General features: G+C 38.5%; 1 protein-coding gene across 1 annotated transcript in view; it reads right to left on the bottom strand.

Moving 5' to 3' along the window:
• Positions 1 to 24,098, bottom strand: part of BIRC6 (baculoviral IAP repeat containing 6) — a 186,372-nt gene that overhangs the window by 147,945 nt on the left and 14,329 nt on the right. The window contains 9 exon segments of the mRNA XM_075089263.1: positions 7,613 to 9,007; positions 10,324 to 10,382; positions 12,227 to 12,387; positions 12,487 to 12,709; positions 13,892 to 13,974; positions 15,279 to 15,390; positions 17,235 to 17,428; positions 17,822 to 17,959; positions 23,156 to 23,337. Coding sequence (XP_074945364.1) covers positions 7,613 to 9,007; positions 10,324 to 10,382; positions 12,227 to 12,387; positions 12,487 to 12,709; positions 13,892 to 13,974; positions 15,279 to 15,390; positions 17,235 to 17,428; positions 17,822 to 17,959; positions 23,156 to 23,337 — 2,547 coding nt within the window.

Genomic DNA, 24,098 nt, shown 5'->3' on the forward strand with positions numbered 1-24,098 from the left:
ATAGACTTTCCATAGTTTTTCTGAAAGACTGTCCTGCAGCATCTGACTAATGTTATGACAAACCCTGTTATGCAAATTATCCAGGTAGTCTGAAACAAACTTCAGATAATATACATAAACCCCCAAGATAAAAGCATAATCAGCAGGTACACATGTTCTGCACTGTGAGGGGAGCAAAACAGAGAGTGATAGAGAGGCACAGTGAGACAAATAGCATCTGAGAGGCACAGAGGGAGCTGGTAGGTGTTTTTTCCTGGATCTCAGTAAGAAAGCCCTAACAACAAATGGCTTAATAAAATAGCTGTTTCACAAGACAGAATAAGAAGAGGAAAATAATGCTCAAATGACCAAAAAGGAAGACCCTCTCCATGGACAGGATCTACCACAGCATGCTGTGAGAAAATCCACCTGGGGTCTGGGTGATGGTGCACGAAAGCAGGGCTCTCAGCATCTCAAGGGACATAAGATTTTCTCACTATCTATATTTCTTTTTTTATTCTACCTTACTAGAGCAGCTATTTCATTAAGCCATTTGTTGGTGGGGCCTTTCTCACTGAGATCCAGTAAGAAGCCTGCAGTGCCCCACTCTCAGCCCCAACCCACCTACGCCCAGTGCAGAACAGTACATCCCAGGTAGATCTCAAAAGTGGAAGGGAAAAAAAAAATAGTTCCAGCAAGTAACACTTACAGTGAGTTTCCCTGAAATTAAACAGCTCAAAAATGAGAAATTTTCCTCAAACAAAGAGAACTAGGGACATTTTAGAAAACACAGACTTTGACAGCTTCATTTTGTATTAAGCCAAACCTCAGTTTGTCTCCTGTTCACCACTCAAAGATCAATGATCAGAACCATCTCAACAATCAAAACCAGATAATCTGTCCTGGAAATAAAGTACACCCTCATGCAACAGAAGTTCAACATACTGACTTGCACCATCTTCCAGTTCTACAGCTCACAGCAGGAGAAACGCTGAAGAATTTCAGAAAGTTATGGGTTTTTCTAAGGGAAAGTTATGCCTCTCATTCTGTAGATGGTTGGGTAGAGTAGGCGTTAACGAAACAAAACCTTTGTTCTCAAACCAGTGATCGCAAAGGAGAATATTTGGAAACCAGCATCATTATACTTCCAAAAAATAAGTTAAAACATTCAAAACATTGTTAATTTATTTCTGAATTGTATTTTAAAATCTGTAATTTGCTTCGACTCAAGAACCGGGTGGGTTATACACAGAGAACATAAGAATCAGAAATCCATCCAAATAAACCCCAGGCTTCCTTCTGGCAAAAGTTATTGGTTCCAGGAAAGCAGCACTGGCACAAGTTAGAGAACATGTCAGAGGCTAGGCCACTGCAGTCAAAGCCAATCTGGTGAAGTGTTCAGTATCCTGACCATATCCTGCACTGTGGCAGGAGTGTGGAAGAGTAACAATTGTCGATAGCAAATGGCAACACAAGGACACAGTTGAACAATACCCAAATATTTAAAGGAATTAAGAAGACAAAGCCACACCCCATGAAACCATCTACTGAACAACGTAGTCCTCCTCGTCTCACCACTAGGCTGTAGAGAAAGGGTTAGCTCTAAACATACTAATTCAGAACACTTCAAGAAAGCTTCCCCAAAACCTCACTCCAACAGAATATACACTATTCTTGGAGATTTCAGCTGTAAAATTCCATCCCATCTTATGAAAAAATAGAATGCAATTGAATAGGGACAAGTGAAAGTTACTGTCTAGCAAGAAATAATTAAGTGCACTATTATGGGATGAATAAAAAAATCAGCTAGCCAGCAGTTCTGCAAAAGAGGCTCTTGTGAGTCAGAAGATAAACCTGATTCAGTTTCCTGCTCAAAAGTGCAAACATCCTACTATGTACAAGCACACATGGTATGTACAAACTGCAGAGCTGCTAAAGAATTCGAAGACATCTGTAGGACTACTGTGCCTGATTCCTATCAAGCAACACGTGGACTGATTTGAGCAGGTCTTTTGAGAGCAGAGAGTAAAACGGGTGGTTTGTTTTTTTTCTTTCTTTCTTTTAGAGCCCCTCAGGAAAGTTTAGAAGGATTGGAGGTATTCATCTTAAGAAAATAAGTGGTTGCAGGAGGACAGTACCTAAATAAACTGTCTTCCCCTCCTTCTTTGAAGCAATCTCTTTGCCATGTTCATAAAGGATAGCACAACAACGACTCCAATCAGAGACACAATGATAACACTGGATGACATTGGACACAAGATATCAGTAATATCTCCAATCCAAGTTGACACAGCCTAAACACTAAGAAAAAAGTCGTCATCATCATCAAGGACAGCATGCAGTAGAAGAAATTTAATGAGTACATTGTTAAATCTCCATGTCGAAGATGTTCAAAAACAGGCTGATCAGTACTCTGCTTCTGAATGGTAAGTGTAATTGATGCTGACCTGAAGATGATCTTTTAGCTTTACTTCCAACACTAACTCTGATGTGGAAGAAAATGGACCTCTCTCCAGTCCCATTAGACCCCGTTCCCTATGAAGGTAGAAAACTGAAAACACTAAGTTGATTCCTGAACTACAAATATGCCAATATGCAAGGCTGACAAAGCCTAATGACATGGAAGAAGCATGTCATAAGATATCCGAACAAAACCAGAAAAATGGTACAGAGTAATTAATACACTATCTACAACTCAAGAGCAAGAAATCTGTTATAATTGAAAGGTACAAGATTTCGGGGAATCAATTCTTACATGTATGAAAGCACCTCCCAGTCCAGCCAGGCTTGCAACAAGAACTATGAGCATAGGCAACTCACTTTTGACATACCAAACTCTGAAAAAAACGCTTTCTCCAACAAAGGGGAGTGACTAGAAAAACTTGTTATAATCTAACACTGCAGGCAAAAATTTAGGAAAAATATGTATATAGAACATTAAAAAAAATAACAAAGCATACACCTAAAGAAAAAAGTGCTTATACATTAAAGTGTAAAACAGTCAGATACAAACATACATGATGGGTTACATTCAGTGTCTGCGGTCATCTTTTACAGCTTCCAACTCTGATTAAATCAGTAATAGACAATATCCAAACTGATCCAATGTGATCTAGAATTTGCTATGTATAAAAAGCTGATTATAGAAGTTCAATTGGAGCTGCATCTTTTTGTCTGTCAACTCTGAAGCAATACAGGTAGGAAAAGAGAACTGCTAGAACGAAAAAGCACCAGAGTTGTTTTCTTATTATGAAAACAAGTAGAAAAACTTCCTTTCCCAGCCCTGCTTTCCCCCAAACTACTTCCAAATATTAACTAAACCGAAAATATAACTAAATTAATTTAGGGAACTACTGAAGAACCTCTTCTTAAAATCAAATTGACTCTCTGTTGAGCGATTTTTTGCTAGATGTAAAGCAAAGACAAATCCTATCATTTTTAACAGGACTCGAGGGAAATTATTTACGGTAAACCCTTTGCTCAAAGATTCAAAAACTAGATTTGTAGAAGAATTAGATTGCAAGTTTCAAGTGAGCATAATCCAGGAATGCTTCACTGACCAGAAAACTCAAGCACTCAAACAGATCAGACAGATTTTAACATCTATTCAACCAGACAGCCTGGCAGGAAAGTACCTGCTACACACAACCATCCTGAACATTTCCACTCCTTGTAGCATTTGTCTGAAATGCCACCTTCCTTTCCTACTCAGTAATATTTCTTCAGAGAGCTTCAGACACTAAAGTTTAACTTGACAAGGAAGAACATCAGTACTGGTGAAAGACAGAAAATCGACAATTCTTAATGATCTTTTTAAAAATACTCCCAGAAACGCACGTATGCACAATTTTCAAAACTGCCAAAACAAAATACAGAGATTTGCACCTTTGTGTTACATAAAAAAAGGAACATTTCGGATATTTTCACCTCATTCCATATTCTAAAGCAAAGTTCAACAAAATGGCCTGAACGGCAAACACAGGTAAGCAGCTAAACTACGGAAACAATCCAAACCAAACCCAACAAAAGAAAAAAGTAGAATGTATACTGTGGACCGTTTTCTTAAGTAATTTTTGGTAGGACTGTAATTTTTGAAAAAAGGAAAAAAAAAAGAAATATAATCAGATTTTAAAACTGAGATATAAAGAAGATGGTGACAACTGTATCTGATCCTCTTAAACAGCAGATAATAGGCTTCAAATAATCATGAAAAGACCACCCTACAGTAGTAACCCTACTCAAAAGCAATACCTGTCGACCTACTGCATAGTTTTATAACAAAGAATTTACTTCTTTTGGATGCTGCAAAAGCAGAATTTAAGCTGTTTTATATCAATAATAAAAGACAATACTTTTAAACCCCCCATATGATAACACAAAAGCACTATTAAGAGGGATATTAACTGAAGTCTACCTTGGCCAAGGGGAAAAGAAGTAAGCAAAATACAGAGATTTAAGTCCACTATGTTTGCTTAACAGAACTGGAACCAAAACTATGCTTGCACACTTCCCCCCAGAGATCAACTACCAGTAATCCTTGCAGAAACAGAGAAGCACCTGAAGCTGACACCAAGTGGTAATATTTTGAAGTGGATAAGAATAATTATTCCCAACTCAAAGACTGATGATGTCAAATGCAGGTGTAAAACATCTTTACATAATACCACTCAAAACCTGAAACGCCCATTCATACAGAGGTTTCTTTTCAGTTATATCTTAAAGACAGCTATAGGAAAAATTATATGATCAATGAAAACAATGTGCCAACAAGCAAGACCAGCAGTGAAAAAAAAAAAGGCTATCATGCATCCAAAACTTTCAGACGTAAAAGTACCTCTTTGCTTACTTCCACCATCCAAGCAAGTAAGCAGGAAAGAATATACTGCTCAGCTTATATTCTTGAATAGTTTCCCAACAACATCCAAGCATTTCCAGTGCACGTAAGTTCCAAATCTTCTACTTAAGATTTTCATTTATGTCGTTGCACTGGAAGCTGCTTGCTAGAAGGACTGACGTTGAATAAATCAGTGAACATAGCTATTCTACTTTCAACACATATCTTCCTTACACTGTCAGACTGCAGGCACCATCCCATATGTGGTAGCAAATACAGAGGAGCAAAAAACTCAGAGTGAAGGCTAGGAAGAAGCCTAAGAAAACCACATTGAAGAAAAAATAATAATTAAAAGAACATCTTCAGCCGCCTAGCAGATAAGCAAACAATTCTGCCCACTTACAGCACAAAGATTAAAGGATGATTATAGTTCAGCACAACAAAAATTATGCAAAACCTATTCCTTACATCAAGTTACTGAAATGTACAATAAGATATAGGATTAAAAAGTTATATTAATGTTTGAGCTTTTGATTTGATTTTTCTTGTAGTATTCCCGAACTTTATGCAGTACATTTATTTATAAACATTTAAGATCAAGTCACTCTTTACAAAGTTTATTTTGGCATGAACATTAGGACTCTGAGGCTTCAAATGCATCTAGTATCAGACCCTGAAATCCAGACTGGACATTGGTCCCTAAATATTTATGATGGCTTTGGATTTAATTTCTCAAAAGTGAGAAAAATTATACCAGAAGTGACTGAAATGTTAAAAAAATGAATAGAAATTGAAAGCTTCTGAAGACAGTTAAACAATGAATATAATGAATTCTGAAGTTCGTTCTAATTTTGTTGCAGAGCAGAAAATCAAGTTTCAAATAGAGGTGCAGTGCTTGTAAATGGAAGAAAAGATTAATCAATGGAGTAAAAAATGAAGTACTATGTTTAGAAGAGGAAACTTCAGGGGAGAGGGATATCTGTGCCACATAGGACTGCAGAAGAAAAAAACCAAAATCCCAGTCACCTTAAAGGCAGCAAGAACAAAGGAAGTCACAGCAAAGCTATTATAATATTCATCTAGGAATTTATAAACACTCAGGAAAAAACAGAGATATTTACTGAAAAAGCAGAATGATGTGCTGGTCTATTATGAGGAAGATGAAGTATTCTCCAGTCAGTAACAGAGGTGGTGGTTATCTAGACAGAAGAGACAAATACTCCTACCTACCCAGAATAAATGCTCCCAACTCAACAAACCTGCATATCTTACACTCAAGGTCCCAAAACAGGTTTAGATAACACCAAATGCTACAAGAATATAATTAACATACACACTAACACTAGATGGAAAAGTACCATGCACAGTAACAATAAGCCCTTTAACTTTTATCATTAATCTTAAAACACAAGACAGACAGAACAGATTTCATATAAAGGCAGACATGAATAGTACAACTCTGCAGAAAATAACCTTAGCAAGGTTTGGGTTTTTCTGCATGAAATTGCAGTTTGATCAGCAAAGTATAGGTAAAAACATTGACACAGATAGGATACATAAAGGTTAATTGCCTTGAAAACTGTTCAGTTAGAGTTCCATTTTAACCAGGAAAAGCACGCATTATTAAATAAAGCTAAAACAGTTCAGACATTTCTTCAAAAGCAGTTACCAAAAGAGAACAATTTGGTAAATATAAATGTTTCCATGGGGAATCTGCAGACATCAACACTAGTTGCTAACGTGCGATTTTTCATCCATCCTAAAAAGCAGATCTAAAATATCCACTGCTAAAACTCTTGGTAGGTAAGCGATAAACACAGGGCCCTTAACAGACATGAGATTTTTACTATAAGCTTGACTTTATCTGTTGGAAGTAACAGGTATATCTGATTTAACAACCACTCATAGGAGGACTGTGTAATCAATGTGACACCACCATGAAATGAAGAAACATGCCAATTTAAATTATTGTAGTAGAGATAAAATTCAACACAATATTGGTAGGAGTTCGTTTGAAATGTGCGAACCATCCCAACAGCTTAGCCCCTCTGAGAGGCTAAGCATTTCCACCAGAGCTGCAGTCAAGTGCAAGGGAACTAGATGAGGCATTGGTGCATGGAGGAACTCGGCTGGACGATAGCCAGAGCTGTTTCCACTGCCCCAAAGTGACACAAGGAAGTGAGGAGGTGTGTGGTGGTTTAGGGACTTCTATGAAGCAGCAGTTGCCTGGACTTGAGTTACACTACTTTCCTACCTGCCCCCTTCCCCAAAAATGTTTTCCGATAATTTTGAAAGAGATTTAAGAATCCTGCATGGATAGTCTGGCTTATGCTCAAGAAAGTGTAATCCCCATTGCAAAAGGCTAAGGCAGAACCAGCAGCCCTATCTGAAAGAAGATACAAGTGATCACTGGAATAATGTATAAAAGCATTATCTTCTCTACCCTCTTGAACATCGCCAATTCCAGACAGGAGCCATTTTACTGAAACATGGATCTCTAGCAAAGAAATAACTACATACAAGAACTACCTTGATTGGGTTTGTATTTAAGAAAATCTGTGCCTCTACAAGAACAAATCTGCCAGTACACTGGACATACCCAAGAGTTATTCCCATTTCTGAGATTAAAATCTACATTTAAGATGTGGAATTAGCTAGAGTCCCTAGAACAGAGTAAACTGTACATAAACTCAATGGAATTTGACTATTATTATTTTGAAATTTAAGATTCTCAGTCTATAATATAATCCAAACACAGTCATATCTAGCATTTAAAAAATGTTTAAAGAAAAGTCTTACCTTTGGTGCATGCACATAATCTGTCTGTGCCCGAACAGTATATCACAGAGACAAACATATCTGGTTCCTCAGTGCCCTCTTTTTTAGGTGGCTCCACTTTGGCCAGAATTTCAAAGTTCGAAAGATCTAGTATTTTTACATATCCTCCCTGAGTAGTTATTACCAGGTGCCCAAGAGTAGAGATCTCAGATCTTCTCTCTCTCCCACTGCCATTTTTAGAAGTTAATTGTATTTCCTCTACAGGTTCCTCACAGTCATCCTCTCGATTATCCAATATATCTGGTGGGAGCAAAATCATTGAGGTAATTGTGTCTTGGGGGTCTTTGATATGCTGGATTTTTACCGGTTCCTCCTCTAGGGTAACTATTCTAGTGGCATAATTCATCTTATAAAGCACTAGGTATCCACCACTAACACTTCTCTGTTCAGGTTGAATAATTAAAGGAGTTGGTACATCTGCTGGTGACTCATGTTGGATTACATCAATACTCGTGCCATTCACTACAGCAAGACTTGATTCTAGTTCCCCCTTCCTTCTATTACATAGTGCCGAGTTTAATTTATTTAAATTATTCAAGGCCTCTACTTGATTTATTGCACTCAGAGATTCGACAGGACAAGTCCGCAGTCCTACTAACAAATGAACTCCATCTGCACAAGGAGTGATTGAATCTACACACAGGTTCTCCTCCTCTGCAAACTTTGGCAGACGCAGGCACTGAACCAAAGTCCCAGGCTTGGGAACCATAGAGCTCCACTTGTCCGAGTCCGGAGAAGTCAGGTTGGCCGCAGCATCTGCAAACTGCTGAATGTAAGTCACAGGGGGATCCTGTAACAGCAACTGTTCCTGACTGTCCAGCTCCATTTCAATGATCTGTGGAACTGTGAAACCATCATCATGTATACTTTTACTCATAATATTGTTCATCTGTGAAAAGAGTTTTCCTGCTTTTTCATCAGACTCCTTAATGCTGTATAGCAGCAATACAGGTAAAGTCCTCCTTACCAGAGGGGAATTCAGTTCTGAGTTCGTGCAGGATTCATTGTCAGTCGAGCCCTGTTCCGAGACACTCTCACCTCGAGTCCTACTTAAGCCATCCAGTGACCTCTGAGAGTTACTGCTAACAGGAGAGGTAGCAGGTGATTTGTATGTTAATAGACCTCCAGCTAATAAACAAGGAAAGGGAATGTTGTGTTGTTCTAGATGTTTTTCCTTCATCTTTTCACTCTTACAGTTGGCCAAACAGGGATTTGCCCCAAGTTCTTCCAGATCCTTAACCGTGTCTTCCAGAACATTTGCAACAATTTCCCACTGAAGTTTTTCAGGTTGCTGAAGAATGCTGAGAGCAGTTATATCAAGGCTGACTTCCATAGTTTCTTTTTGTGATGTATGCCCTTTAAAACAGAAATGTTTAACATAATATATGTCCAAAAAAAATCATTTTCATGTATTATAGACTTACCCTCATAATTAAGCAAAAAGTCACTGCTCTACAGTTTCACTATGTTAAAACATACGCTCCAGATTTGATAGCCAAGAAACAATAAAAGAGGCCCAGAAACATTCCTTCCACATACACTAATGGTTCTCCTAACTTTATCAACAAGAGTGAAAATAAGAGAACAGGACATTAGCCTTCGTAACAAGTCTCCCAGTAAAAAGCATTACCTTTCTACCAATTATTCTATTTAGACTAGACCACAATTCTGAAATCCACCTAATCTAATCAACTCAACTCATGTTCTGCCATGTTATTCCCCTTCCTTCCTAGACAAGCCAGTACCATCAAAAATCTGCAATTCTGTAGATTCATTCTCTAATCTTAGCTGAAAACCATGTCATTTTAATCTAAAACTTCATACTTCCCACCATGTAGAAGACCACCTAATAGAAAGGACTCTAAGCTATCATAGAACAAACCCCAGTAAAATTAAACAGTACTGCAACAAAAATGAATCAGAAGAGTTCAAATAAACAGTGTAGAGATTTAAAAGGACTCTGTACAAACCAAGATAAGAGCTGATTTAAACCTAAATGACAGAGCACCATATTTGCTAATACTTTTGTTGAAAAAACTCCTTTTTAGATGTGAAATCTATTTCCTGTGTGTATGCACATGCACATCTTTTTTTCCCCCCATTTGCTGATCCTTACTCAAAGATGTAAACTAGATTATGGAAAATAAGCATGTAATCCTCCCTCCCACCAAAATTTCTGATTCAACCTCTAAGAAAATAACACAAGAACACTATGCATAGCACTGCTCTGCTTCCATGTGAAATCTTAATTCAGGAAGAGAAATACTCTATCAAAGTGCATACCCACAAGGAAATAATCAAGATATAAGGAACTCTCTCTGGCAATGCCCTGAATTTAAAGGAGTTTGTACAGCTGTAATTTGTCCCTGTTCTAACTAAGTTCTTTTAACTTGGTTTGTGTGTTTTATTGGCAACAAGATAAGCAATGCTTGTTGACAAATAAGACATTTATTAACCAACAAAGTGGGGTTTTTCTTTTCTCCTGTATGTAATCTCTCCACCACACAAACAATGACAAATATTGGCATTGCTTTCAAGGTCAATCTTTTCCATTTTTCTAATACAGTGAATATAATACCATTGGTTTTGATAGTTCTTCTCAGGCTTTTAAAAAAAAAAGCACTATTTCCCTCCTGACCTCTGAACTATTACATAGATCAGATATAACCTACCTGTCACAGATTCCGATCTGGAATGCTCTTCACTGTCTGAATCCTCCAGCAGGTCATCACTGGAAAAAAAAAAAAAAAAATACATGAATGACACTGTGTACACTGTAGCTGCATTCTTATTTTTAATTAAATTTTAAAAAATAGTAAAAAATACAGTGTGTATTATAACCTGGCATTTCTTTGTACATCCATTGATGAGCTGGTCACAGTCACTAACAATATAAAAATTTTTCTCCTCTGTCAAACCAGTAGACCAGCTTTACATTTGCCTCATTCTACTACTGTATTCCCAACAATTCAGACATAAATGGAAATGAAATTAAGCCAGTTCTCAGGAATATTTCCAAGAAAAACAAAAACAACCAACCAAAACCTCTAAAAACAGATGACACCTTCTTCAAAGGTCCTCAAAATAGTCTCTGAAAGGTGGAGGTGCCAGACTGGTCTTCAATTCTACCAAGGCAATTTTGTAGCTAGTACAGAAAGGGTGTAGGAAAACTGTGTTGGTTTTGAAAATACTACCAGATGAATCATTTTTTCATAGAAGTAGATTCTGTTCAAGATATCTATTCAAGAGAAATGGGCCCTTCAGTAGTTCTAAGAACATACAAAGATTTTACAAATCTGGCTTTTCCGATATAAGAAACAATTTCCTATACAGGCTCTTTACACACTGAAAGAACAGTAATGCCTTTGCAGCTTCAGGTATAACTACTCACAGTACAAGTCAGATCCCCAGATTTCAACAAACTGGATGCTTCCTCCTCACGGCCAAGAAACAGGTCTTGTTTGGCTCAAACCTGATCACACTTCACTTAACAACACAGCGACAATTCAATACTTTGATTCTCATCCAGCTTCCCTTTGAGTAGGAAAGTGATAGTAAATTTCATATAGATTAAGTGAAGTGAAAGATGCTTAAGATCTGAGCAGTATGATTGTACTATCCTTCAACCAGGTCTTAAAATTGGCTTAATTCTTTAACAATCAAGGAGTTTACATCCCTAAAGCTACAATAAAAGTCTAGGCCCCAGCACCTGTCAGGCCACAGACTGCGATGCTGCCCATGTTTCTACATACCCTCTTCAAAATAGCAAGCTTCGTATTTGCTCTGCAGTACTGTAGGAATCACACCAAGCTTAAAACCAAAGATGTACTTCCCTGTGCATGTCGCAGTACTGTTACTTTCTGTCATGCTGAAGTTTAAGAAGACACATTCAGAAAACTACCAAGACTCCCAAACACCTTTTGTCCTGAGTTTTCCAACAATTATTCACTCTTTTGCTTGAGTTTTGGTAATATGAGAAAGGAGTTTCCAGTAACAGACCATAAGAAACATGCAAGTATACTGTTTTTCCTCGCATGACACTTTCTAAGCACTGGCATACCCTCTAGCTGATGAAAAGGCTTGTGACAGGACTAATTATTTACAGTCTGTACACGTGTTAAAGATACAAAATGAAAGCAATTCCTAGCACATCCACATAGTTTATTTTCAGAATGACATAACCCGAAGTTACAGCGAAGCAATCACAGAAAAATATGTTCTAGAAGTTCTCAAGTAGCCTTTAATTTCAAAACCTGAAATGCATAATCCATAACTGAAATGAAACGCTATTCCAAAACTTTTATTCCTTTATCTTTTTGCTCTGCCTCTGAAACATCAGCACAGGGCAGCAATGAGATTTGGTATCTCTCAGTGGAGTATGAAAACTGAAACTCCAGGAATAAAACAGAACTAGCTTTAAAGATAGAAATTTAGATTATTGTTTTTCAAGTGTTGAATTGCGTACAGCTACTCCACGAAAAAGAAATCTTATGTTTCACAAAGCGTGACTTAACTAAACAGCGGTAACGCTTACACAACAGCATTTCATATTTCAAATTTTGTAGATTGGCATACCTGTCTCCTTCTAATTTTGGTATATCTGAGCAGCTAGATGAATCTTCTAGCCATGCTAGTGTTGGTCTCCTTGAGTCAACCCCTGAGCTCTGTTCTCCCGATAACATAAGTTGCTGCACAATAGCCGGATCATATGCATTGATCTCAAATTTTAAGTGGACCTGAGAAATAACAACAAAAAACACAAGAGGTCTTTGATTTAAATTGAAATATGCTTAATCGGTAATTTTTTAATAAAAATGGTTGTTTATATTTTATACCTTCATAAGTTTGGAAACATCCCATATACAGATCTTTCCTCGTTTTGTTGCAGCAGCTAGAAAATGAGGGCAACTTCCAGATCCAAAGCAGGCTATCCTGTCAGTGCCATCTGTGCAGGGAAATTGTGCTGGACTTGTTGCCAGTGTGACTGAAAGAGGTACATTCTGAGTGTGCTCACCCTTGACAAACGGGCAGTTTGGGGAATGTCTCTCATGTTCAGACCTTTTCATATTAAAAACAAACACAGCAAACATTGATTTCATACTGTGAAAAATATACACATCATATACAAACTCAGCCCTCAAAGTGAAGCTGAAACAAAACTGTTTGAACCGTATTGCAGCCAACCATACAATAGAGTTCTGAAGTTACTAACATGGCTTTCTGTGTTCTCAACAGCAGACTATATTAAAGCCTTTGATCACTTAATAGATATTCATATTCAAATGGAGGAATCTACACAGAGTGCGTTTAATATAATAAATTTTTAAAAATGATTGTTCTATAGGCAGTAGCCCATCACATCCTCATGAAGAAAAGTGCAGATTAAATTCTGCAGAATGTACATTAGAATTCCAGTGTTATATTACTATAAATAACCAGAATAAGATGAAGCAGTATCCTGTCTTTAGTTCTACATCTACACTTACAAAAATCAAAATTTAAAATAGCCCAGAATGTCACATTGACCAAGAACCATGAAAACACCTTCCTAATCTCAATCTATACCTAAGGCAGAGACATGGCAAAGAGCAATAACACTATTACAAAATGTCTGGAAACTAACAAAGGAAAGGAGAAGATATTATCTGTGAAGATAATATTACAAAGGAAAATTTCTAGCAAGTCAGGAATCTGATGTGTTCAAATTACGATTATTTGGTAATTTACAATTACAAGAAAAATTATGTTAAGAACACTTAAAATTAATATAGGGTCCTGTGCTTCTGTCATTATGCACAATTTAGCTGATTCAGGAAACTAGTAATGGATCTTGCAACTTCACATAAGAAGCAAATACGCATTACATGGCCATTGCAGTTCAAGAACTTAAAAAACATGTGTCCTAGTCACAATCACACAGAAGATTAAGTTTAGATCCCTGCCAAGAAATGTTGGCTGCTGTCTTTGCCATGAAACAATTTGAAGTGAAACAGCAAATCTGAATTAAGAAATAAAGCCAACTACAATTTCGTGGGCTTGCTATTACACAGAAATCTGACACAGTACAGGGAATTATTTTGTGATTTGTCCCATTGAATCATTCTGGAAATCCATTCGTGTCCATAACACTCCCTAAACTCACCAGAAATCCCATGGAAATAATGTTGATCTTTGTCCTCCGAAGATTTCTAACCTCTTCAGCACAAAAATTAAGTCTACTCTAAACATCATTAAACTTACCAAGGTTCATCTGTAGGCTCCCAGCATACCAAACACACACTACAGGTAAAGCACATGGCTCTGTCATCTCCTGATGAAGCAGGCTATAAGAATAAGAAGAAACACTTCAAATTTATATAGCTACTTACTACAAAACACTAACTAGGTGATGAATTCCCCTCCTTTTTAGTCGCGTAGCAAAGCACCACACCAAATGCACAGAAGGCCACAAATTACATATTATAAAGGGGCAGTATTTCACATTAAAAAAAAATTATATACCACATTACTGTAGAAGATATTCAGAACCAACACCTGTACAAGCCACTGGATAAAAACCACACAGACATAGAACAGGACTCAGCATCACTGCTAAGACTTTTTTTTTCCCTTTGGAAAAGTTCACAAGTTCACAATTTCAGAAAAATTTAGAACCTCAGCAGAATAACTGTACATCTGCATGCTTGGAAAAACACAGGTTAAACAAATATTTCCTATTAACCCTTCAATATGCTGGAATATAAAGCATTCTCTATCACTCCCCTTCAAAGAACAGTTGTTACTAGCTGAAGTGACAGAAGAAAAAAGAATGGAAATTTCCATCCTCTTAAAATTTAGCATTTTCATGACCACCTTTCAAGTCACAGAGATATGCTTGGGAATATGCAGATGCAACACACGAATTCCCTGCCTTTCTCCTCCTGGACAAGCCTAAGACATCCTTCAAAAACTTTATCCACTTGCACCTATCAGGCTTTGCAGTTGAAATAACAAGGCAGACAATATCGATGCCAAATGATACATCTACCTCACCCTCATTATTTAAATCCATACCATAAATACCTCTTTTATAGTAGAAAGAATTTCAAAGAATGAAAAATGGAAATAACCAAAAGTAGTGGAATAAAGTGTTGAGGCTGTATTTATTCACTAAGCTTAATAATTTAGTAATGTGATCTAGGACTGTTACAATACAGTTTAAGTCCCACTAGGAAAGTATGGTTAGAGAACTCTGATGTCAAGCTTATTGCTTCTTTTTCTTTGCTTATAATATAAAAAGGATATTTACTCAACAGTCTAACAAGGAGAAAGAGAGACTCTAAGTAACAACCAACTTCATCATTATTATTGGTGTTGAACTCAGATCAATTTTATACTTAAGTGTTTTATATGCTGAAGTTCAGAACAGTATTTTCTGTGATCTGTACAAAAAAAAGAAGCAACCTCAAGGCATGGAAAAAACCTGAAACTTGAAGAAAAGAGCTGAATGACAAACTTTTTCATTATGGTTTTTGCATCACTGAAGGAATCAATTTAGGAAAAAAAAAAAAAAAAAAAAAAAGACTTTATCCCTGCTCCCCAAACCTTCACCTAGGGAACAAATACTAAGAACAACTAAACCTTTTACCTGGTGATAGAATCCAGCTTGAGCCATAGGATCTGGCTGTGCCCACCTATAACCCACGTGAGGCCATGAAGTGAATGTCTCCCGTCTGTTAGCTTCACTATACATCAAAGACCTAGAACAGTGAAAAATTCTACGTTACCCAAAACTGCCACTTAGAATAAAAATAGTAAACTATGTGATATTTTCAATGCTTCAGTAACCATTAGAAATATCACAAATAGTTATCTATAACTTAAAATTATCTGTAACAATTACAGAGAAGTTAAAGTCCTCTCACTTGGGTGCCTGAAGTACACATATGTACTTTGCAAAGTCCAAAACCAGCAAAAGACCAAAATCAATACAACAACCTACAGGCCTTAAAAGCAAGATTAATAAAATAAGCTTCCAGGTAGCCTACCTGGTCTAACTACAAAAAAGCATCAGATATCCAAAGCTACTCTGCATTTAGGGAAGATACAGGCTCTAGCCCAACAGAACTGCTAGAGAGTTGTTTTTTTTTTAACGTGACAACTACTGCAAAAAATTGGGTTTATTAGTTGAACAGATATGAATATCCATTATTTTAAAATGCTCCAAAGCAGTATTTTAGGCTTAACTGAATACATGGTACAAACCCCCAAATATTCGTCACTCACTGCAGATTATAACACTTAAAAATTATAAACTATTAAGTCACAAAATATGTCCCTCAGCTGAAACAGTACATAAGAAACAACTATCAGCTCTTCTTTTTCTTTGACGGAAATTTGTTTCCCAGTATCATCCCAACAATTAGCACTGCTAGACAGAAGAGTGCCTCACTTCTTGTTTCTGCCCCTCAGTTTCAGGAGATTTTTGCTGTCTTACAGGGGTATGGATGTATGAAGCATTTCCTACCAAGGAAGTAAACTACCACTGCAACGCCCACACAAGGGCTGTCTTAACTTGACATTATTGCATCTTAAGAGACAGATCTCTGAGAGCTCTAATCAAAAATACAATATCATGAGGTACAGGTTGACCTGGAGGCTTGGGGAAAGGAAGTAATTTAATAAAATTTATTTAATCTCTTATCTGAGCTGTAAGAACTAGTAACACTTGCAAAATTGTATTTGTATAGGAACTTTCAAGAAGGAATTAATTTATAAACTTAGAAGCCTTTATCAGCATTCTTACTACTCTCAGCTTATGAAGGTTAAAATAATGGGTTACTTGCTTGTCTACACATTGTCACTTGGATCAGAAGGAGATGAAGCAGCAACCCAGGGTAAAGTTTTCTCTGATCCCAAGCACATGCCAGGTGACTAGAGAGTTCAGAAGTCTGCAAACTTCCTAAACTTCTAAAACACAAAGCATGGACATAACTCTTTCTTGTATGAAGAAAAAGGAGTTGATTTCCTGATGCAGTGTAGTATGTATGCTCTTTGGTAGACAAATCAGTGCTCTCTTTGCATTCAAGAGGTGTATATATGCTCTTAAAGCTATGCAGTTTCTGAACACCTCAACATTGCAGTCTCAGTGAGGTTTCAGTACCAGTTTGAATAAATCCAGTAACTTAAGTAACTAGTCATATACCCTGACTGTTCAGATAAAACCCATAACCAAACTGATAAGGAGTAAAGCCTAAGTGAACCTAACCCATGAATATATTGCAATACCACCTAGGGACCTATATTTAGGGCTGCAATTGTTACCCTTCTGAAAGTCCACACTGGGATTAAGAGCAAAGTGAATTTCAATTTGCCTAGCATTAAAGTCAGAATCCAAAAAAAACAGTCCTGTGGCACCCATAAAGGTTTCTCTAAGTTTAGTAGCATGTACAGTGCTTTGTGCATTAAACTGTTAGTTAGCAGTATGTGTAAGAGCAAAAAAGTACAGAACAGGACTAATTCCTTTGGCAAATAAAAGTCATCTAGGAGCTTATTCTCATATAACTAAGGGGTCAAACTCATCACTTATTTTGTCTTAATATACCTGTCCACAGATCGACCAGGTCCCACACCAAGTTCCGGTCGTGCGCTGGGTAAGAGGTAAGATAACCTATCCATCACAGAGGATGCTACAGGTAAGGCAGCAATATTTTGATTTATCTTCTTGAGTTCATTTACAATGGCGCTGGCGACAGACTTCAAAACATGATGGGGAAGGTGGAACATAACCGTTGCCCACTAAATAAAGAAAAAAGTGCCTAGTTTATATTTTAAAATTAACATCTAAACAATAAATAGATCACAAAAGTGTCAAAAGCAAAAACAAATGCACATCTTGCACCCTCTCTTGATTTCAAGAGATAATATTAGACACACAAAAGCAGCATGGATATAATGCAAGGAAAGTCAATAACTTCTGATGTTAAGCTCAGTTGGGTTTATCAGCAAGAAACTAACCTTGTTTGTTCTCTTAACAAGTGAGACTTCACACAAAGGAACTATGGAACACAATACATTCCATCCTCTTTAAACAAAATCCACCACACTAAGTCACGCATTTTGTTTGCTTCAATAATGGTAGCCAAGCAAATTGGACTTGGGATATCAGACAGTACAGAGACAAATTCTTACCTTTGCAACTTTATGATTTGCTGCTGTTTCATGTGAGGTATTTTTTAAACCATCCTTCAATTGTGTGATGAATAAGTCATATCCCTCTGTGCTAGAAACATCTACTTTTTCTATGCAAGCAGATAACAGCTGTTGAGCCTAAAATGCAAATGTGCAAGAAAAGTTAGCATCCACATTGAGTAACTACAGACAAGAATTACACCTGATTTGATTCTCTGGGAAATGTAATTTGTTATATCCTACTTCATCATATCAGCATAATTCCCATAAAAGACCCAGAGTTGAGAAAGCAGTTTCAAATTTTACTTTGTAGGCTAGTCAATGGATAAAATTAAGCAAGTGACAGTAATTACTACAGGTTCCCTCAAGGTAAGTATTACCAAATGTTAAACAAGTCAGTCACACAAACAATTAAAACAGAACATATATCAAAGCTAAACAAAAAGATCTCTATTGATTGCCCCATGTTTTCAGAAGGATTCATTCAGCTTTAGGGACAAAAAGTGAGAGCAAGAACAAAGTCTTGACATTTTTCTAAGTAGCTCTATCTTAAAAAAAGTCGATGATAATGAGAAAAGTGACATTGCAACAAAACTAGAGATAAATTACTTAAAATGCTAGTATAATGAAGTGGAAAAAATGAGGCAGAAAAAACCAGGCTGGTTTAGAATCTAGAAATTCTTACAACTCAGAAATAATATATCTAGAAAAGAACACTATAAACATCCATTTATGACTTCTTTTCTTCCAAGCCCCACCTGTTTCTAGCTTGTCCCTTTGGCTGCTAACTTCACATCAACAGGTAAGGTTTAAAAGGTTTATGCACAAAGCACAGAGTACTCTCTATCTGTTGTTAGGTGCGCTAACTTCTGAAAAATGTTATATGAAATCTTTTGAGTTACAAACACAGGAAAGTATTTCCCAGGGCAACAGCCAGCCTTTAAACAGCCACAAACTGCTCCAAGCAGAATAGTACAAATGTCCACTTGGTTACATCCTTGGGGAGCTCAGGGGAAGATGACAGAAATAAGGCAAATCAGTCCCCTAGCTAAGGCTGAATCTGTTTGTGAGATTTCAGCAAGACAACTACAATTCTTGTGGCATCTCACACTTCCCAATTCTCTCGCAGATGACAGAACAACAAATAGATCATGGAAGTTCATAAGTTTACTGTCTCTCTACGACGTTTTTACAAGAAGTAAAAACAGCATAGAGGCTGCATAACTTGTCAATGCTACTGACTAGAAACGCATAAAGATGCACTGCATTACCAGCAGACCAATCATATAAAAAGACTACTTAAATTCTGTGCAAAAAATTGCAGAAAAGTTCTAGAGACTAACAAAAGATATGGACTCTTGCCTGGATAAAGGTTCTTACCCTTCCTATGATGAAAGAGGTGGACTTTGCCCCACTGGACCTGCTGCTTACGAACACAGAAGGCCTGGTGGGTGATGTGGTGGTCGGAGGCTGTCTTGGGCTCAGCGACCTTGACGTGATAGAGCTCTCTATTCTTGGAGAAGTAAGGAAGAGAGTCAGCAAAACCACTACCCTGAACTTCAGAAGGGCAGCCTTTGGATTGTTAAGGAGTCTGGTTAACAGAGTCCCTTGGGAGGCAGTCCTGAAGGGCACAGGAGTCCAGGAAGGCTGGATGTTATTAAAGAAGGAAGTCTCAAAGGCACAGGAGCAGGTTGTCCCCGTGTGCCGTAGAGTTGAGCAGGTGGGGGAGAAGACCAGCTTGGCTAAATAGTGAGCTTTGGCTGGAACTCAAGAAAAAAAAGGAGAGCTTACCGCCTTTGGAAGAAGGGGCAGGTGACTCAGGAAGACAAGGATGTTGTGAGGTTATGCAGGGAAAAGATTAGGAAGGCGAAGGCCCAGCTGGAACTTAAACTGGCCACCACCATTAAAGATAACAAAAAATGGTTTTATAAATATATCAGTGACAAAAGGAGGGCCAGGGAGAATCTCCCTCCTTTGTTGGATGCGGAAGGTAACCTTGCCAGGAAAGATGAGGAGAAGGCTGAGGTACTTAATGCTTTCTTTGCCTCAGTCTTTAATAGTCAGACTGATCATCCTCAGGGTTGTCAGGCCCCTGTGCTGGGAGATGGAGATAGTATGCAGAATGAAGTCCCAGTTGTTGAAGAGGTGGCAGTCACTGACCTGCTCCTTCACCTGGATGTTCACAAGCCCATGGGGCCAGATGGGATCCACCTAAGGATACTGAGGGAGATGGCAGAGGAGCTTGCCAAGCCACTCTCCATCATTTATCAGCAGTCCTGGTCAACCAGGGAGGTCCCAAATGACTGGAAACTAGCAAATGTGACACCCCTCTACAAGAAGGGTCAGAAGGAGTATCTGGGGAACTACAGGCCTGTCAACCTGACCTCAGTGCCAGGAAAGGTCGTGGAGCAGATCATCTTGAATTCCATTACACGGCACATGCGGCACAACCAGGGGATTGGGCGCAGCCAGCATGGGTTTATGAAAGGGAGGTCCTGCCCCACTAACCTGGTCTCCTTCTATGAAAAGGTGACACGCTTAGTGGATGAGGGGAAGGCTGTGGACATTAGTAAGGCCTTTGATACTGTCTCCCACAGCATTCTCCGGGAGAAGCTGGCTGCTCACGGCTTGGACAAGTGCACTCTGTGCCGGGTTAAAAACTGGCTGGATGGCTGAGCCCAGAGAGTGGTGGTGAATGGAGGAATCAAATCCTGTTGGCGGCCAGTCACAAGCGGTGTTCCCCAGGGCTCAGTGTTGGGCCGGTCCTGTTCAATATCTTCATTGATGATCTGGATGAGGGGATTGAGAGCACCCTCAGTAAGTTTGCAGATGACACCACGCTGGGTGGAAGTGTTGATCTGCTGGAGGGCAGGCAGGCCCTACAGAGGGACCTGGACAGGCTGGACCTTTGGGCCAGAGCCAACAGTATGAGATTCAACAAGGCCAAGTGCCAGGTCCTGCACTTGGGTCACAACAACCCCATGCAACGCTACAGGCTGGGGGAGGAGTGGCTGGAGAGCTGCCTGGAGGAAAAGGATCTGGGGGTGTTGGTTGACAGCTGGCTGAATATGAGCCAGCACTGTGCCCAGGTGGCCAGGAAGGCCAATGGCATCCTGGCTTGTATCAGGAATAGGGTGGCCAGCAGGACCAGGGAGGTGACAGTGTCCCCGTACTTGGCACTGGTGAGGCCACACCTCGAGTACTGTGTTCAGTTTTGGGCCCCTCACTACAAGAATTGACATCGAGGTGCTGCAGCGTGTCCAGAGAAGGGCAACAAAGTTGCTGAAGGGTCTGGGAGAGCAGGTCTTATGAGAAGCGGCTGAGGGAGCTGGGGTTGTTTAGTCTGGAGAAGAGGAAGCTGAGGGGAGACCTTATCACTCTCTACAACTACCTGAAAGCAGGTTATAGCGAAGCGGGGGCTGGACTCTTCTCCCTAGTAACAAGCAATAGGATGAGAGGAAATGGCCCCAAGCTGCACCAGGGGAAGTTTAGGTTGGACATTAGAAAAAACTTCACCGCAAGGGTTGTCAGGCACTGGAACAGGCTGCCCAGAGAGGTGGTTGAGTCTCCATCCCTGGAGGTATTTAAAAGAAGGGTAGATATGGTGCTTGAGGATATGGTTTAGTGGTGGACTTGGCAGTGACAGGTTAGCGGTTGGACTCGATGATCTCAAGGGTCTTTTACAACCTTAACAATTCTATGATTCTATGACTGATTTGTATGATATTTGCTTAATATTTACTAAAATTTTCTGAGGTCTGGGAACCTCCTCTTTAAAATTAAGAGTAAGAATTGAAGACTGCTAATATTTTTTCCCAGCTCACTGATTTGGCCATGAGCTTCCCAAATTTGTTCCCACTGACCTATAATATTTTCCAATTTTTTTCTATAAGAAGGACCTTTACACAGAAGTGCTCTATTTTAACCTTGAAATAAGGGTCTGTAAACACTTCAGAACAAAAGAATCTTTAGCTAAAAGTGACACAAACTTATAGGTTGTATTACACCATATGAAACTGCAAACCAGTGATAGCAAAACTTACGAAAGGAAATGCTGACCTCTGGCAGTCTCTTCATACTCAGCCACATGTACCAAGATTTTGTAGTTACCCACAAAGGGTATAAAAATCATGCCAGTGGCAGCAAGCCCGAGAAGCCTGTAAAACTCTCTTCAGAGACCTCTACAAAGCAACATTTTATTGCTGTTACTCCTACTCAAGATAAGTAGATAAAAACCTCACATATAACACAAATTCTTGGTCCATAATAAGCACCTATCGTTCAGTATTCCAAGAGCACATAAATATTTTAAATCTATGCTCAGGGTAAATTTTTGTTGATGTTGCATCATTGAATGTAAATTTATTTCCCACAGAGATGAGTGGGAAGTGCTCTTTTCTCAGAGAGCTTTAAAGATTCAGAATCTGAATCTAGTAGTCCAGTTTTGTTTTTTTGACTGTAAGCACTATTCTAGATGTTGCCATTGGCAGATGCTCTATGCTCTTCCCAAAGAACTGATCTCGCTTGTAATTAAAAATTCTTGTACAGATTTACTTCCCAGGTCTATTACTTCATGACCACTACAAAGGTGAAAGCTACTTTCCTTATCACCAAGTGCCTTGGAACAGAAGCAATTGTTATCTATCTTGTATTAGGCAACACTTGATAAGAACATACATGCTACCCCCCAAAATAAATGCTCTGCTAGCTCAAGGTAAACCAATGCAACAAAATCCTGAGCATTACACCCTAAGCAAAAATGTATACGTTAGATTCCCTTAAAGCGATACTACATGATTGGTTACATTGCCTCAAACAAGGAGGCATCACCTTACAGCCAGGATAGTCCAAACATAAAAGGGAAGCCAGGTTTGCAAGGAGAAAATCTTTCATTAGCCCAACTGACCTGGCTAGAAAAGTTAGATTCCAGAATTAATTCCTCACATGTAGCAACATCATATTAGCTCATTTTAATTGTCTTTTTTCTTCCCTGAAAGCCTAAATCAAAAAAAAAAAATTCAAGGACACCAAGCAGCCTATACTTACAGATTCTGTATATAAATACTGACACAAGCTCTGGAAATAAGTCCTTATTTCTGGTCACTAAAAAGTTCTTTCGTCTGAAATACTTTGCCTCTTGATGAGGTAAGCTCTTATTTGTTTGAGATATGGATAACTGCAAAAAGCTGTTGCCCTATGACAGCTAATAACTTGGAAACTTTTCCATTACATGCTGTTAGTATCACACTAGATACTCAGGGTCAAACATCTGGTTTCAGTATCTGTGACAGAGTTATTTACACACTTCTTCCCCGCCCCCCCCCCCAATCTTACCTCTGTAACCGGCAATTCAAGCTGAACCACATCATCTTGTTTTGAAACAGGCGTTTGCAGAGCTGTGTCTAACAGTAAGATGCCATTGAGATCTTTCCTACATCCTACTGCATAATCATCCACAAAGATCACTTTATCCACAGCAGAAATATACTGACATTTCACCCGTCCACCTGGTTTAGCTATAAAGACAAAAAGCAAGATCTGATTAGAAAACAGCTTTTATAAAAGACCTTTAATATCTGTTCTGGGAAGTAACGTAACACTTCTGCAAAATCTGTACTTCTTGAGATGATAAGAGCTAGCATTTTAGCTACTCCAAACTTCTATATTTCCTACATTAAAAACAACCAAAAATCTGTAGATCCCATCAACAACTACAACTATTTTATTCCTATAATGGAAACCATCATTCAAGTCCTGCTCCTACCAGGAGGCCTGAACTAGTGTCTTCAAGCCTGGATAGATGCCCAATGTACTTGATGTTAGCTGACAGTCAACAATAAGAATTAAGTTGTACAAATCAGGATGAAAATTGAGACAAACTTGCTAAACTACCATTAAAGCTGATGAGCACCATTTCATCAAGCAAAACAATACTCAAAATTTCCTCTGAAAACTAAGTACAGCGTATAACGTGCCAATGCTACTCGTGTTCCTTGAGACACGAAGGTAGCCTGTATCTGCTCAGTGCTGCACATGTCATGTGAGTAACAGGTTAGAAAAGTTTGGTAGAAGACTGTCAGCAGATGAGGAAAGGCTGTGGTAACAGATGTTATCCCCAGAAAGGTTTAATGTTACTTGACATTATTACGTGTCATGGGCTGGACGGATTGTAGAACTAAAACCATGCAATATGCTACCTGTGTAGAAGGCAAATTGCTTTAAGTCACAAAAGTGTAAGCTGCTACAGAAGCAGACTGCATGTATAAGTATTTGGACA

This window comes from Phalacrocorax aristotelis, chromosome 3, assembly GCF_949628215.1.
Source record: "Phalacrocorax aristotelis chromosome 3, bGulAri2.1, whole genome shotgun sequence".
Classification (NCBI taxonomy): Eukaryota; Metazoa; Chordata; class Aves; order Suliformes; family Phalacrocoracidae; genus Phalacrocorax; species Phalacrocorax aristotelis.